The sequence below is a fragment of the Microcebus murinus genome, chromosome 18 (genome assembly GCF_040939455.1).
Source record: "Microcebus murinus isolate Inina chromosome 18, M.murinus_Inina_mat1.0, whole genome shotgun sequence".
Taxonomy (NCBI): domain Eukaryota; kingdom Metazoa; phylum Chordata; class Mammalia; order Primates; family Cheirogaleidae; genus Microcebus; species Microcebus murinus.
Genome location: NC_134121.1, coordinates 38,594,546 through 38,611,213, shown reverse-complemented (window position 1 = coordinate 38,611,213; position 16,668 = coordinate 38,594,546). Strand labels below are relative to the sequence as shown.

At 54.6% G+C, this 16,668-nt stretch overlaps 1 protein-coding gene across 2 annotated transcripts in view; it reads left to right on the top strand.

Annotated features, from left to right (window-relative positions):
• ITGA3 (integrin subunit alpha 3) overlaps window positions 1-16,668 on the top strand; it is a 30,020-nt gene that overhangs the window by 1,023 nt on the left and 12,329 nt on the right. For both annotated transcript variants that reach the window (XM_012789733.3, XM_075994482.1), the window contains 11 exons: window positions 6,998-7,125; window positions 7,429-7,508; window positions 9,672-9,921; window positions 12,076-12,162; window positions 12,566-12,773; window positions 13,222-13,418; window positions 14,754-14,842; window positions 14,978-15,114; window positions 15,280-15,366; window positions 16,323-16,390; window positions 16,463-16,599. In XM_012789733.3, the coding sequence (XP_012645187.2) occupies window positions 6,998-7,125; window positions 7,429-7,508; window positions 9,672-9,921; window positions 12,076-12,162; window positions 12,566-12,773; window positions 13,222-13,418; window positions 14,754-14,842; window positions 14,978-15,114; window positions 15,280-15,366; window positions 16,323-16,390; window positions 16,463-16,599 (1,468 nt within the window). The remainder of the gene's footprint in view (window positions 1-6,997; window positions 7,126-7,428; window positions 7,509-9,671; window positions 9,922-12,075; window positions 12,163-12,565; window positions 12,774-13,221; window positions 13,419-14,753; window positions 14,843-14,977; window positions 15,115-15,279; window positions 15,367-16,322; window positions 16,391-16,462; window positions 16,600-16,668) is intronic.

Below are 16,668 nucleotides of genomic sequence, written 5' to 3'. Positions count from 1 at the left end.
GTGTGTGCCGGTGCGATCGATACTGAGCTGAGTTGGAGCCCCGGGCGGGCCCGCTGGTTTCCAGGCCCGCTGCCGCTGGCCCGGGGAGCCAGGATTAAGGGGGCGGGTACTCGGGCAGCCCTCCGGCTGCTGGGGGTTGGCGAGAAGTGGAGGATTGGGTGTGGGATGGGGGGCAGTAATTATTGGCAAGTGCTGACCGGGCTAGAACCTGTCTAGACGCCACCCCTCCGCCCTTTAGACCTCTCCCGCGAGCGGAAGTGGGGTCCAGGTTGCCTGAGGCCCCTCCCATTCTGCGAACCCAGTACCAGAACTAGCCTCTTCTTTCCTGGCCTGGGAGCTGGGGAAAACTGCAAGATAAACACCTAGCGGAATCCCCTTCCCCTACCTTGGGAAAAACCCACGAACATATGCATTTGAGCACACCACCCCCTTACACCTTGCGTGTAGTCTGCGGCCACACCAACCGCACCCTCCGCTGAGCCAGACTGAATGGCCTTCTCAGCCCTTGGCGGTTGGGGAGTGAGGCGATGGGTGAGTCTGGGCGTTTGGAGCTGTCCAGACACTGCCTCTGACCCCCTGAGGGTGGGGGGACTAGAAGAGAGTGGAGGAGGAGCTGTCCACACTCTGGCCTGGTCTCCTGTGTCCACCCCCAAGCAGTGGCGCTCTCCCACCAGACATCTTCCCTGCATTCCACAGATTCATGTTGAATCTTCAACCCTGAGTGTGTTTGTTTTGGTTTCAAGAGGAAAATAGTGTTTTTCTCTTTCTTCTGTTCTCCTTCCCCAACAGCTGCAAGGAGAAGGAGGGGAAAGAGCCATGCGTGGAGAGGGGGGTTGTGTTCAGCTGTTTGGGTCCCCACCCCTCCATAGGCACTCATGCCCAGGGGGTCATGTCCAGGTTTCAGAGGTCTCTCTGCCATGGACTCAGAGTGCACTCAGGTTGGCTGTTGGGGGCAGAAGGTGGCAGGGGGAAATGAGGCTGCCCAGGAAGGGACAGGATAGGTCAGGCTGGTCCCATCCACCTCTTTGGGCTGTGTGACCCCATCTGGCCTCTGACCCCCCGGAACAAGAAGACATGGTCAGATGAAGGTTGCCTTGAAACCTCTCCCAGCTCTGACTGGGGCCTGCAGAAACTTGTGGAAGTTGGGAATGTTCAAAGTCCAAACTCTGCCCAGCCTTGGCCTCTGCCCTGCCAGCCCAGCCCCTGCCCAGCCTCCCTACCTGGACTGGGCCTCCACTGCCTCTCGCTTTTGCAGAAGCCAGGGCTACCACGCCCTTCCCAGCCCGGCCCTAGCAGCTGCCACCTGGCCTTGGCCAACCCTGCACCTTTGGAGCTCCTGAGTGACTGACCATCAGCACTAGTTTCTTTGGCAGAGCTCTTTCTGCCTGAGCCCAGAAAAAGATTTTCAGATTTTCAACACCAAATCTGCATGGTGTAAGGTAACACAGGCCTAGAGAGGATCTGACTGGAAAGAATGAGCAAATGATTCTGCAACCCCAACCCCCCCTTGGCTATGTGACCTTGACAAAGATATATCCCTTTCTGGGGCTAGTTTTCCCCAAAAGGGGGTTGGACCTGGATCTGCATGCTGCCCCCTACCCTTGTTGGCCTGTGAGAGGCGACTTGGCATCGTGGAGGGAGAAAAGGCTCAGAAGTCCCATGACCAGCATCCTGTCTTGGATCTGTCACCAATTCCTGGGCCTTAATTTCCTCACATGTTGAGGAGGAAACAACATGTCTTCTTCCTGGATGTTTTGGGGCCTTAATGAGATAATGTGTAAACTCCCCTGCACATGCCCATCTTTCCAAGGAGCACCCGAGGCTCTTGTGCTGAGGCCAGGACCTGGAGGCACCCCCATTACCTACAGGCCCCACCCAAGGTGGCAGAGCAAAGGGCATCTACGTTTCTTCCAGGGCAGTTACTGATGGCATTAGGTTTCCAAGAGCCTAGAAGGTCTAAAGCTAATGAACCTCCCAGAGGCAGATAGTTCTACATTGAGTTCTGAGTCCTCCCCTGGGTACCCTCAGTCTTTCCCAGGGCTGGTTCCTCTCTTCATCTCACTGAATTCTGCCCTGTGGCTCTTTGGAGGAGCCAGCTGGGCCAGCTGGGCTTAGCTGCAGCCAGCTGTGTAGCCAGATGTGAACAGCTGCCTCAGTGCACAGCTCAAGGGAGCTGGCAAATCAAGCTGCAGCCTCGTGATCTGTTAGCCTCAAAGTGTCTTTGGATAAGGGTGGTGGTTCGTGGTCCTGAACTGGCTCTTAGCCTGGGGTTCGTAGGTTTTCAGGAGACGCAGGGACCCCTGAAAGTATATGAAAAATCATGTGTGTTTGCACATTGTCCGGGGGGTGGGAGGAGGGGAGAGCACAGTTTTCAAGAAGGCCTTGTTCCAGAAATGGTTAGAAACCCAAGGTAGGCCCTCTTTGCTGCCCCATCACCTTCATCTCTGGGCTGGGGTCCCTGCCTACAACATGGGAGGCTCTCCCCACCCAGGCCCCAATCTCCCAGTCTCTGGAAGTGAGGGAGGAGGGGCAGGCTGAGGACCAAGGTGCTTTGGGCTTCTTGGCAGGATGCATGAGGGCCCCTTGGAGAGAGAGGGACTGTGTTCTCTGGGAAGTGGTTACTGACACCCTCCCCCGCAGCACCTGCTCCGTCATTCCTTCCTGGGAATCCAGGTGTCCTGGTCTGGCCTGACCTCATGGCTATGGGGGATACCTTGGGGCCCTCTCTCCCTTCCACCTTTGCTGGGAAATGAGGGTGTCCGGAAAGCCTAGGGCAGGAGTGGCTGTGGCTCCTGGAATGAGGTCATGCCTGAAGTAGGCAGGAGCCAGGCTTACCTGCTGTGCTGTCCTAAATCATGTTTCCCGGGCAGGGCGGGTGCCTGGCAGCCTCGAAGGCTCGTGCCAGCAGAAATGGGCACAGCAGCTGTGGCTGCAGGCAGAAGGCCCACACGTGTGTGTCCTTTTCCTCTGGCTCTCTCCAGTGACAAGCCAAAGGGTTTCCAGTTGGGCTGGAGGTTGGGGAAGGCTGGTCTTGTAGGAAAAGTAGCAGCAAAAGGGGCTTGGTCAGAGCTAAACAAGAGAGGAAGAGGACCCTCCCTTACAGTAAGAGAGATTGAGGTTAGTGTTGTGAGGGATGCCCTAAGGGGTCGACTATGGAAAAAATACTAAAGAGCCAGAGAAAAGGAGATGTAAGAAAAACAGCCTTTTTCTTTCCTATCTGAGGCTTGGCCAGGCCTCTTTCTCCCAGCCTTTCTCATTCTCTCACTCCCTACAGCTTGTTGCTCTGGTTCTAGGACTGAGTCACCCACCAGTGGGGAGAGGGGGCTGGATGAGCAGTGAAGGAGGAGTAGGGGAGGACGGGGAGGGCTGCAGCTCTGGCTACCATAGGAGCAGCCTCTGGGGAGCTGGTTAATTCAGGCAGCAGGGCTGGCACAGAGCTGGATCCAGGCATCTGAGAGCTGCCCCCACCCCTACCCTGGGGCTCAGGGCTAGAGCAAGTCTTTCTCCCCAGGCTTCCTGGCCTGGGGAGAAAGGGGAACATAGGTGGCTAGGGACCCAAGCAGTAAGGCACAGGGGCCCTGCTGGCCTCTGTGCCAGATCCTCAGCCCCCTCTGCATCTTCCCATTATAGCCACTGAACACCCTGAGGTGAGGGTATCTGGGAAGTCGAATCTTATAGTCTGTTTCTCCTAGCATCGCCCCACCCCCGTGCCCCCCAGGGGCCTGATCTTTGGGGTGAGCCACGCTGGTGCCCTGAACTCTCCTGGGCCCCATGCTCCAGCCTTCTCCGATTCTATTGCTTTCTGCTCGGCTGTTCTATTAGCTGTGAACTGCCAAGGCATGAGTGCCGGGGCAGGGGTGAGGAGGTGCTTTTCTGGAACTTGGAGCTCAGGGGATTCCCCAGAGGCCAGGAGGGGCTGTCTGGCTGGAGCCATCAGAGGGTGAGGAGGCAGCTATTTGAAAGCCCTTGAGAGGTCATTTTACCCATCCCACTACTCCAGGAGGCTGGGGCTCTCTGCTTCCCTCAGTCCAGCCTGACTCCAGGAGAGGGGTAATCCCAGCTCCTGTTTTCCTTGCTCTAAGAGCTCCATCCAGGCCTCTCCCTCTTTCTGACCTCCACTGGGAGGGTGGGCTCAGTAGTGTCTGGATGGAGGCAGCTTTTGCACTTTGTGATCAACAGCAGGTGGCTAGCTGAGGTGCTGATTTGCATGGTAATTTACATCTCATTTGCATACCAGTAAGGTCCCTCCCAGCCCCTGCTGCATATACATGGCTGTAGCTGGAAGAAGCTGGACCCGAACCTCTGCACACCCACCTTCCCCCTTCCATGTGCGCAGGCCTCTGGCTGGAGACCCATTGGATCCTGGGCTGGGAGCCAGAGGGCCTAAAAGGGCTTCTGAGTAGGCCAAGTAGGAGCTAAAAATACTCTGGGAGGGGGGTGGGGGGGCTCCCTGTGGAATCTGTGAGAAGGGAGGGGCCTGGGATGGGGGCTGGGTTTAGAGCCCTGGTCCTGCACCTCCCCCATCAGTGGGCACAAGGCTGGCTGGGGGCAGGGGGTGGGAGGGTAAGAGAGTTCGTTTCAATCCTGTTGCCATTCATGCCCAGCTCTACCTGCTCAATACCTCAGGAGGCTAGGAGGCGGGGGGTCTCTCAGTCCCCCCAGCTGAGATGAAGGAGCCGAGGTGACATAGAGACCCTGCTCTTCAGACACCTCTGACCCAACACCTTGGGCAAGGCAGTGGCAGAGATGCAGCAGCAGGGCCAGGGGTGACATTCCCATTCCACTGCATGCCCTGGAGGCAACTTGAGCTCCCCAGGGATCCCCCCACTCCCTGAGGACTGGACTCCTTCAAGGTCACTATAGCCAATCCCCAGTCTCCACCTCTAGCCAAATCTGATCTCCTGCCCTAGAATGACTCTAGCTGCCAACACTCCCCATCGGCCTTGGTGATCGCCTGGTATCCTTAGGCCCTGGAAGTCCTCCTTACCATCCCTACTCCCTCGAAAGGACCCAAACAGTCTGTTCTTTATCATTTGCTCCATGTTCCCGCCCCTGGCAGGGCAGAAATTCCTGGGTCCCTGCAGGGCTGCCTGAGGTCATGCTAGGGCCAGCCCTGGTGCCACAAGAAATCAGAGCAACAGTGCTCACATTGGCCATGGCTGCATAGTCATAAAACATTTTTACAGAATAAACCCATTTCTTCCTCCAAAATCCCCAGAAGTCATCAGAACAGCTGGTGTCCCCATTTTACAGACCAGCACTCAAGGCTCAGAAATGGAAAGGAAATTGCCCCTTCAGGCAGGACAAACCCTAGAACCAGGTACTCAGGCTCCAGGCCCAGATGCTCCTTTCCCGGGGCATGGCTTCCTTCTCTCAGGAGTCGGGCACACCAGGGGGGCGGATGTCCACGGGTGGTCAGGCAGAGGACTCATCGGGCTCCTCCCCAGCCCAGACAGAAGGTGACTACTAGGGCCTGGCTGCCACCCTGGATCCCTGCCAGCCTCCCTGGCTGGGAAGCTTCGCTCCTGTTCCCAGGAACACTTCTCCAGGGTGAGGTGCCTGCAAGGTTCCGCCCCTTCCCAGCACCCCTAGGCAGTGCATTCCTGACTCCCAGTGGGCGGAGGCACCCCAGGCTCTGGCATGCCCAGGCCCTGCCCTGCCCACTCCCTGCAGCCTACACTCACGAGTCCCAGGCAGCCATGGCTTGGCACTTACAGACTCTGGCAGGAGACCCAGAGCCCAGGTTCTGAGCCGCAGGGTGATAGTATTGCTGGGGCCAAATGGAGGGGCACCTGAGAGGTGCTTGTCACCCAAGAGGCTGGGTCCGTGAGGAGTGAGGAGGGTGTCCTGGCAGGCATTGAGAGGCCACAGGGACATGATGTGGGGAGAAGAAGGGAGGGTGGAACTGGGTTCTCCAACTGGAGTGTGCATATTCCATCCAGATGGTCTGCGGTGGGCAGAGGAATCTGCCTCTTTAACAAATACCCCAGGAACTTCTGATGCTGATGGCCAAAGGACTATCCTTTGAGTTGTTATGTCAAGGTTGACCCCTGCCTCTGTCTGCTTTAGCCACTCCCATGGTATGGGATGGGATGCCAGGCCCTAAGCATCCTTGTAGGAACTTGTAGTTGGCATCCTTGAAGATGCGTTCTGGGCAGGCTGGGGGCAAGATGACAGTCCTTGACCACCCCAACCCTCATGCTCACTCACTGGGAACTCTGCTCTGGGGCCACACTGTCCAAAGTGTCAGGCACCCACTCCCACCCTATACCCTGTGTCCCTGTCTCAAGGCAGGGTGGGGGCGAGGTGTTAGACATCACCCGGGTCACTCAGGGGCCCAGGCCTCCAAGATCTAAGTCCTCAGATGGCTTCAGGAGGAAGAACCCAGGTTTCTATGACAACCATCCTACCCCCTCACAAGTCTTCCCTTTGGAACCCCCAGAATTTGAACCCCATGCCAGAATTCCTCTAGTCTTGCTCTCTTCTGGTCTACTTTCAGCTCAGAGGCCAAAGCATTCCTTCCAAAACCCAGATCTGACCATGTCACGCCCTTGCCTAAAATCTTTCCGTGCCTCCCTCTGTCCTTCCCATCCTCTCTTCCTGTCCTCCTTGGGCATCCCTGGACCCCAGCTATGCTCAGGGTCCTGCAGACCCCTGAGTCACCCTGCTTGCTCTTGCTTCTTGGCCCTTGTACATGTCATACCTAAAGTGCCCTTCCTGCCCTTCTTCACCTGGCGAGCCCGGGTCATCATCCTCACACTCAGACTGTGTCACCTCCCCTGTGGATGACTGCCCCCCACCCCTGAATCTGCAAGTGTCTTATTTCCTCGCCTGCCTTGCCCTACACTGGACACTCCTGAGGGCAGGGGCTGGGACCACTGGTGTCTGAGCTCCGGGACCTGGCACAGAGCGTCTGTCGATGCCTGTTGAGTTGCACTTGGTTTGAAGCTGGCCTTGGGGAGTCTGAGCTTGGACCCACCTCCCTCCCTGCCCCCAGGCTCCTGGCTGGTGCCCCCCGGGAGCTTGCTGTGCCCGATGGCTACACCAACCGGACCGGTGCCGTGTACCTGTGCCCACTCACTGCCCAAAAGGACGACTGTGAGCGCATGGACATCACAGAGAAAAGTGAGGGGAAGGGACTGGGGACCAGTGCTGGGTCAGAGGCCTGACAGAGGGGCAAACAGGGAGAAGGAGGTGGAGGAGATACCAGGCGCAGTTTCTAGTCACTTCTTGTCCAGCTGGAAAGAGAACCTGCCGAGAGTGGGACAGTGTGGGACCGGGGAGCTCGGTGATAACGGCTGGAGGAGGGGCCTGGGGGGCTGCCCTGCTGGAGGGAGGGTGCAAGACGACCAACCCTGCCCGCTGGAGGCTTTGGGCACTGGGGTATGGAGTGAGGTGCCCGGGCTCACGATCTCTCCATGCTCACAGGTGACCCTGACCATCACATTATTGAGGACATGTGGCTCGGGGTGACTGTGGCCAGTCAGGGCCCTGCAGGCAGAGTCCTGGTAAGTGGGTGCTCAGCATCAACTCCTCCAGCCCTATCCAGCTCTCCTTCATCTTTCAGGGGCTGGGAGGAAAGCAGAGAGCAGCAGAGGGGTCCTCGGAGCATGTTCTGGGGCTTGTGCAAATGTGCGTGTCTCTGGCCTTGTGTCCCTTGCTCCCCGAGCTCATGGGGAGTGGGGTGTCTGGTGCTCTCCCAGGGCCAGGCACGGCCTGAGTCCTCTCTGACTCAGCCACCCGCCACTTCCTCCCCATACCCGCGCTGGGTGCTCACCCGTCGTGGGAATGAGCCGAGGGAACGGCAAGGAGGAAAGGGCAGAGAAGGCCCCAGGCGGCTCTGGCTGGCGGGCGCTCCTTCCTGGGAGGCTGGCTGCCGGAAGAGGCACAGCCCTGCTGACCCGGCTCAGTCGGCTCTGGTTTGGGTGCCACTTCCTGATGTCACTTGTCGCCTCCCGCCCACATTCTTCGGTGGTGTCCCCTGAGGTCTCAATTTATGGGTCCCAGATAGATACTTTTTCTTCATTTTCTAAATTGATATAAAATTTACATACAGTGAAATGCTCACATTTTAAATTGCAGCGAATTCTTGACAAATGTATATACCTATGTAACCAACACCCTTTAACGATATAGCGCATTTACATCACTCCAGAAAGTTCCCTTGTGCCCCCTTCCAATCAACTACCACCCGCATAGCCATCACTGCCGTGATTTCTGTCACCTTGAAACACCATTTTAAGTTCTGGGTTTGCATTAGTTCACTGAAATGCCTTTTCAAGACCCCTGTTACAGAGGGCTGTGGGTTTAGGAATCCATTTAAAGCGATTCTAGACACTGGGTCCTTTAGCGATTATCTACTCACCCATCAATCCATTCATTCAACAAGTATTTAGTGGGCACCTACAGTGTACCAAACACTAGAAACTTAGCAGTGGCTCAGGGCAGCTCGGTTGCTATGCTAGTGGCGCTCACAGCAGGAAGGGGACACAAAAAACAAATAAACAGGCCGGGCGCTGTGGCTCACGCCTGTAATCCTAGCTCTTGGGAGGCCGAGGCGGGCGGATTGCTCAAGGTCAGGAGTTCAAAACCAGCCTGAGCAAGAGCAAGACCCCGTCTCTACTATAAATAGAAAGAAATTAATTGGCCAACTGATACATATATAAAAAAATTAGCCGGGCATGGTGGTGCATGCCTGTAGTCCCAGCTACCCGGGAGGCTGAGGCAGAAGGATCACTTGAGCCCAGGAGTTTGAGGTTGCTGTGAGCTAGGCTGATGCCACGGCACTCACTCTAGCCTGGGCAACAAAGCGAGACTCTGTCTCAAAAAAAAAAAAACAAAACAAAAACAAAAAAAAAAAAAAAAAAAAAAAAAACAAATAAACAAGAACGAGGTCTATTTCTGGATTTTGTCTGGGCCCAGGCTGTTTTAAAACTCCTTATTCTGATCCATTGATTTGTCCGGTAAATCCATATTAAGCACCTACAGTGTCTCCCCCATGAGGCGGCACAGTGGACTGCTAAGAGCTGAGAATTTGGAAACAGACAGCTTGGTGTGGATACTCTGTCTCTCTCTCAATGTGAGATCTTAGGCAGGTGACTAAGCTCCCTGCGCTTCAGTTTCTTTATCTGAAATAGAGAAAATAATTGTCCTTCCACCATAGGGTTGTTAGTAGGCTTAAAAGCTAATTTGTGGAGAGCTTAGAATTGTGCCTGATACAGAATAAGCACTCAGGAAGGGTTAGCTGCTGCTATTATTGTCACTATCATATCATTATTATTTTAATAATGGTCCTTTCAATGAAAGGACAGGGTCATCAGGGGACAGCAGAGAAGCAGGTTCCTAAATCTCTCTGTAAATAGCCTCTTTTAGACCCAAGAGCCCGGGCCCCACAGTCCCTCATCCTTGCCCCATTTCTCTTCCCAAGATCTCTAAGCCATTCTGAAATCCAAACTGCCTTTCCAAAAAGTGTTCCTGGCCTTCAGAGCAGATTTCTGAATTCTGGAAAGGAGACACAGGCTTAAGTTTCACTGTGGGAGGAAAGAGAAGCCAGGAGAGCGCCTTCAACTCCCCTCCTGCCAAGCCAGAGGTGCACAAGGCGAAGGAGACAGCTGGCCCTGGGTCCCTGCCCCTGACCAAGGCTGAGTGTGTTTGGGGGGGGGGCTCCCCAGGTCTGTGCCCACCGCTACACTCAGGTGCTGTGGTCAGGGTCGGAGGACCAGCGCCGCATGGTAGGCAAGTGCTACGTGCGAGGCAATGACCTAGAGCTGGACCCCAGCGACGACTGGCAGACCTATCACAACGAGATGTGCAACAGCAACACCGACTACCTGGAGACGGGCATGTGCCAGCTGGGCACCAGCGGCGGCTTCACCCAGAGCACCGTGTACTTCGGTGCCCCTGGTGCCTACAACTGGAAAGGTGAGGACCGTGAGGGAAGGGAGGAGGAGCACAGACCACCCACCCCAGTTAGCTGCTGGGTTAGCCAGGCCAGACCATCCACATGGGGGACAGAAGAGCCAGGACCCCCGTGCCAATATCAGCGAGCACCATGACCTCCACTGGTTTTCAGTACTTGCTATGTGCCAGGGGCCTTCCACATATTACCCCATCAATCTCAAAATACTCTTAGGAGGCAAGTATTATTATACCCATCTTATAGAAAAGAAAACTGAGCCTTAGAGAAGTAAATTAACTAAGGCCAACAGTAAGTTATGAAAATTGGAATATAGGTCCATCTGACTTCAGTTTAACCATTTAAAAACTTATTTTAAAAATAGGCCGGGCATGGTGGCTCACTCCTATAATCCTAGCACTCTGGGAGGCTGAGGCAGGAGGATTGCTTGAGCTCAGGAGTTCAAGACCAGCCTGAGCAAGAGTGAGACCCCACCTCTCCTAAAAATAGAAAAACTAGCAGGCACACCTGCAGTCCCAGCTACTCAGGAGGCTGAGGCAGGAGGATTGCTTGAGCCCAGGAGTTTGAGGTTGCTGTGAGCTACGATGACGCCACGGCACTGTACTCAGTGTGACAGAGTGAGACTCTATCTCAAAAAAGTAAATAAATAAATAAACAAGGAAACTAAATCCCCCTACTCACCTCGCCATTTCATAAAAAAAAATTTTAAAAATAAAACATGTGCCCAGTACAACTACTAAATAGTACAGTAGGATTTGGTAAAAGAGTAAAAGTGCCCCTCCTCTCCTACTCATCTCCCTTGTCCCATTTCCCAATGTTAACAGTATCTTGTCAATCCTTCCAGACTTATTTTTGAATATATAGGTATCTTTTAGAAAAACAAGCAAATAAACAAAAACCCCACAAACAGAATCGTACTAACATGCTGTTCTGCTACTTTCTCTTTTTGACTTATCCAAAGTCATGGGCATTTTTTCATGTCAGTACATCTAGGACCATCCTTTTAGGGGCTGTAGAGTATTTCCTTGTATCTAGACTCATGCTTGTAACTACCATGCTATACACTGTGTCACAGGTATCTGATGGCTGGCACTCTCTCCATCTCTTTGCCTCTCTCCCTGACACAGGTTGTAGCCATAGCGACCCTCTCCCATTAGCAAGCCCTTACTGTTGCAGAATCAGTGGGCAGAGGGAGCCCTGAACCTCCTCTTGACCAACAGGCAGGCTGGGGCATACCGTGTTTCCCCGAAAATAAGGCAGGGTCTTATATTTATTTTTCCTCAAGAAGGCACCCTAGGGCTTATTTTCAGGGGATGTGTTATTTTCCCCTCAAAGCCTCAGCTTGCAGCACGCACAGGATGGCTAGGACCTGACACGGGGAGCCAACCTTATTGGTGGGGCTGCCCACACCTTTCCAGTCACCTCTGGGATAGCAGCTGTCATGATGGGGCAGATGAGAAGGGCTGCTCGTCTTTACTGCTCCGAGACGAAATGGATGGGTTGTGCAGATTCGCTGCGTAGCCACGCCCTAGGTCTTATTTTTGGGGTAGGGCTTATATTGCACAAATGCTTAGAAATCCTGCTAGGGCTTATTTTATAGGTAGGTATTATTATCTGGGAAACACGGTAGTCACAGCTCTGGACTCACCTAAGGCTGAATGAGGCCTCTGCCCCCTCCTCTGGTCCTGCCTCCTAGCCCCTGTCCCTTTTAAACCTTGGCAGGGTCACAAGTCCTCTCCAGCACAGCCTGAGAAGCAGGGGCCAGGGGCCAGATGGGCAGTCTGAGTTTGGGGATGGGACCAGAAGGAGGTGATGGTGTAGTGTCCGACCTCAGCATCCAGACAGTAGGGAAATGCCATCTAGTGTTTAATACCCAGGAGCCTGGGCAACTGGATTCTAGCCATGTCTCTACAACTAGCTCCCTATGGGACTATGAGCATGTCGGTTTCCCTCCCTGAGCCTTGCTTTTCTCATCTGCAAAATGGGGGTCACCATTCTACCTCACTGCATTGTTAAAATAAAGAGGTAGTGATTTACAAACGGTGAATCGCTTGCAAATAAAAGGATTATCTTTCTCTAGTGTGTGGGGGGGTGAATAAGGTGGAGGAAGGATAGTGACTTATACTCCTCCCACATCCTCTCCCCAAATCCTTGTGAAGGAAACAGCTACATGATTCAGCGGAAGGACTGGGATTTATCTGAATATAGTTACAAGGACCCAGAGGACCAAGGAAACCTCTATATTGGTGAGTGCGGTTGTGGTGGCCCATGGGGTGGCAGAGGGGAAAAGGGGACTCAGCCCAGGCACCCTGGGCTTCACCTTCAGTGCCCAGTGGAAGAGTGAAGCCAGGGTGCAGTGTGACTAGTGGCATTTAGCTCAGCTAGCACATGCTTAGGGATCACTACCTGTATGCCATGCCCTGTTCCAAGCTCCCAAGATGCAAAGTCTCTACCATCAAAGAGCTCACAGCACAGTGTCTAGAGGCTGAATAGGGTGTGGCTATGGGGCATCTGGGGTCCAATTTCTTGCCCAAGTTGGAATGGTGAAATAGAAGGTAATGGGGGAGGGAGTAGGGACAGACTAGGGTCCAGAGCAGGAGGGGACAGAGTTTACCAGGGCCTTCACTGAACATCTTCTCCTAATTCCAGGGTATACAGTGAAGGTAGGCAGTGCCATCCTGCACCCCACAGACATCACCATTGTGACAGGTGCCCCGCGGCACCGACATATGGGCGCCGTCTTCTTGCTGAGCCAGGAGGCAGGTGGAGACCTGCGGAGGAGGCAGGTGCTGGAGGGCACGCAGGTGGGCGCCTATTTTGGCAGCGCCATTGCCCTGGCAGACCTGAACAACGATGGGTGAGAATCTAGGGACATCCTCTGAGCCCAGGGAGAGTGGTGGGGGAGGGTGGGCTTGCCCAAGCCAGGTCAGGGAAATGGAGGCTTTGCAATCATGCATTTGTCTGAGTGCTATTTTCAGGGATTTGCAATCAGACTTTATGGGAGTTTGGGTGTTTGCATGTCATTTGCATGACACCTGCCCTTACTTGTTGGTGCCTGTCATTTGACTGGCTCCAGTGGATGTGGGCTGTTTGGGTGTGATCTGTGCCTGCATGCTCCTCCATGGCATGTGTTCTCTATTTGGTGGGTCACGTTGGTGTTTCCATGTTCTTCTCATGACCTGTGGCCAGAGGAGGCATCTGCATAGCCATGTGCCCCGGCAGCAACATGCCTGTTAAACGAGAGTTATGCTGCATATTGGGGACTGACCTCACACTCCCATTCTCCCTCCTTCTCTCCTGTGCAGGTGGCAGGACCTCTTGGTAGGTGCCCCCTACTACTTTGAGCGGAAAGAAGAGGTGGGAGGTGCCATCTATGTCTTCATGAACCAGGCGGGCACCTCCTTCCCCACCCACCCCTCCCTCCTCCTTCATGGCCCCAGTCGCTCCGCCTTTGGCTTCTCTGTGGCCAGCATTGGTGACATCAACCAGGATGGATTCCAGGGTATGAGCCAGCACCCCTCCCCCAGCACCCCCACTAAGCGCCAGCTACATACCAGGCTAGACAGGGCCCACAGAGGAGACTGGATGGGGCCAGGCTCAGGGGGTGCAAAGCAGTGCTGGAGAGAGGGTGTCAGCAGAGGCGAGCTCAGGGGGCTCCCTGGAGCAGTTGGCATGCTGCCGTGTCACCCAGGCTGGGCCAAGAACGCTCCATGGGCAGGAACAGAGGGGTGCAGCACAGGCAGGGGGACTTGCCTGACATGCCCAAATCTGGAGCAAGGCTGGGGAATTAAGACTATTAATGTAGCATCTCAGGTGTGAGATAGAGGGGTCATCCTTAGGACTCTGCAGGACTTGGGGACCAATCTACAGTGTCAGGGAGAGGGACAGACCCAGCAGTTGAGCCTTGGTGCCACAGAAGCACCTGCCTTATCTGGAAGTCACTTCTCTGACAACCTCAATATCCCAGGACATAGCTGAGAAGCAAGAGAAAGGCAGAGGAGCCTCTGAAAACCCAGATAGGTGCCAGAAAGTTCAGTCAACAAAGACCAAGCACTTACTATAGAATAGTCAGGACCTACTAACTCTTCCTTTACACACTTATACTAACAAGCTTGGCTTTCTGATTACCTAGGCCTTATCAGATCAAGAGCAGCAAACCAGAAAGTGTTCAGTAAAGTTCAGAACTCTTAGGTTTATTCACAGTTAGAATTTTTAAAGTCTTGACTTTCAGTAAAGTGCACTATAGTGTTATGATCAAAGTCCCAGCCCCTGGTGTTAGACAGACATGGGCTCAAATATTGTCTCCACTCATTAACTGTGTGACTCTGGATTTTCTGAGTCTTTTCTCTCATCTGTAAAGTGGGGACAGTCGTGCCTACCCCACAGCACTCTTGTGAGGATTAAAGGAGATGAATGCTTGATAATGAACCAGCAGGGTCACCAAATGTAGAAACTTCCTTCTCTGCCCCTGCTGGTAATGCCATTGTAAGAGCCAAGGTGTCAGAGAGGAGGTTGGTGGGGGAGATGGAAGGCACTGTTACAAGGGCAAAACCTCAGGCCAGGCCAGGAATCTGGGGTGTAGGCCTGCCTGTGGCATTAACTTGCTGTGTTACTTTGGTGAAGTCACCTCCCCTCTCCTGAACTCTCTTTCCCACCTATGAAAGGAGTCTCCAGGGTTAATCCTGAGCCACAGAGCTCTGCCCTCTCCCTGGTGCTCAGAGCAACACGTGGCAGGGTGAGGTCAATGCCATAATGGGCTCTACAGCCTGGAGCACGGGGTTAGGGAGATGCGGGGCCCAGAGTCCCTGGGTGACCCAGGCCCGCCTCCTTTCCACAGACATTGCTGTGGGAGCCCCCTTCGAGGGCTTGGGCAGAGTGTACATCTACCACAGCAGCTCCAGGGGGCTCCTCAAACAGCCCCAGCAGGTATGGACGGATGGGGATGGGTCAGCTGTCTCCAACAGCTGAGGGGGGCCTTCCCTCCTTTCCCTTACTCACCCCTTCCCTGCTCTCTGAGGCCTCATGCTCAGAGCCTACTCCCACCACTGCCCTCATCCTCAGGTAATCCACGGAGAGAATCTAGGACTGCCTGGCTTGGCCACCTTCGGCTACTCCCTGAGTGGGCAGTTGGATGTGGATGAGAACTTCTACCCAGACCTGCTAGTGGGCAGCCTGTCGGACCGCGTCGTGCTGCTGCGGTGAGCTGGGGGGCAGGGGACAGGGGCCTTTCTCTTCTCCGTCCACGTCTGCACGGAGCCCCATCGCTGTCCATCTTCTGCACCAGGACTACCGCAGCCCGAGCCCCAGCCTGGCCTCGGCAGGCAGGAGGCACTGATGTGTGTCTGGCTCTGTTGTCTCTGCAGGGCCCGGCCTGTCATTAACATTGTCCACAGGACCTTGGTGGCCAGGCCAGCTGTGCTGGACCCTGCACTTTGCACAGCCTCCTCCTGGTGAGATTATCAGCCCCTACTCTGCCCACCTACTCCTCATTTATGGGAAGGCCAGGAGGGGCTCCAGCTCCCAAACCCCTTCCCTGGCAATTCCTGGTATCCTACCTTTAGAGAGTTGATACTTGAGGTCAGCGTTTGCCCTTCCTACCCAACCTCATTAGAAAGCAGAATTCCTTGCAAGAGGTAATGGATGAATTGGGGAGCAGTAGAGTGTAGTGGGTCAGAGTAAGAGCTCTGGGCTGCCTTGTGCAAATCCCAGCTATGCCATTGCAGGGGCGAGGCCAGACTTGGGGGAAGTGAGGTTCCAGAGGAAGAGGGAAGGGAGATGCATTTAAGTGGACCAATGTAGGGAAGGACAATCACCTTGGGCATGTTGTTAATCTCTCTTAGTCTCAGACTGCTTCACTGGAAAACAGAATTGGTAATAACCAATTCACAGGGTTGTTGTGATAATTACACGAGGTGACATACAAAACGTCCTTAGCACAATAGTCTGTATGCCTTAAGTGCTCCAAAAATGTTAGTTGCTAAGAAAGTGACAATAATGATGGTGATGACCCCAAGGTCTTTATGTGAATGAGTATATTGGGTCAGAAGGCAGAGGGAGACAGCAGGGAAGTAGCGGTGTAGGTGGTGGAACGAGATCTGGACTGGGGACCGGGAGACCTGGGTTCAAGACTGGGCTGAGCCACCCACTGACTGATGACTTCAAACAAGTCCTTCTGCTCTCTGCACCTCAGTTTCCCCACTGATGTCTAACTGTTTTCTATGGCTCAAATGGGAATGGGAGGGAAGGGGCCAGAGATACCACAGACCAGCTCTGTGGACTCTCCGGTTTTGCCCCTGCCTTTCTCCAGAAGGGCCTGGTCTCCCTTAGCATGGTTTGGGAGTGAGAGCTAGGGCCTGGATATCTGTGTTCCACTGTGACCGGGCTCTCCCGAACGTCCCCCCAACAGCGTGCAGGTGGAGCTGTGCTTTGCTTACAACCAGAGTGCCGGGAACCCCAACTACAGACGGAACATCAGTGAGTGCTGGGGTGTGGGGTGAGGGGGAGCATGCCTATTTGGCCACTTGCTGACCACCTGTCTACCTGCAGCCCTGGCCTACACCCTGGAGGCTGACCGGGACCGCCGGCCGCCCCGGCTGCGCTTCGCCCGAAGCCAGTCAGCTGTCTTCCACGGCTTCTTCTCCATGCCCGAGATGCGCTGCCAGAAGCTGGAGCTGCTCCTGATGGTGAGGGTGGGGCAAGGGGCAAGATGAGGGCTCCAGGATCCCCGCAGGAGGTGCCCAGTATCCCCCCAG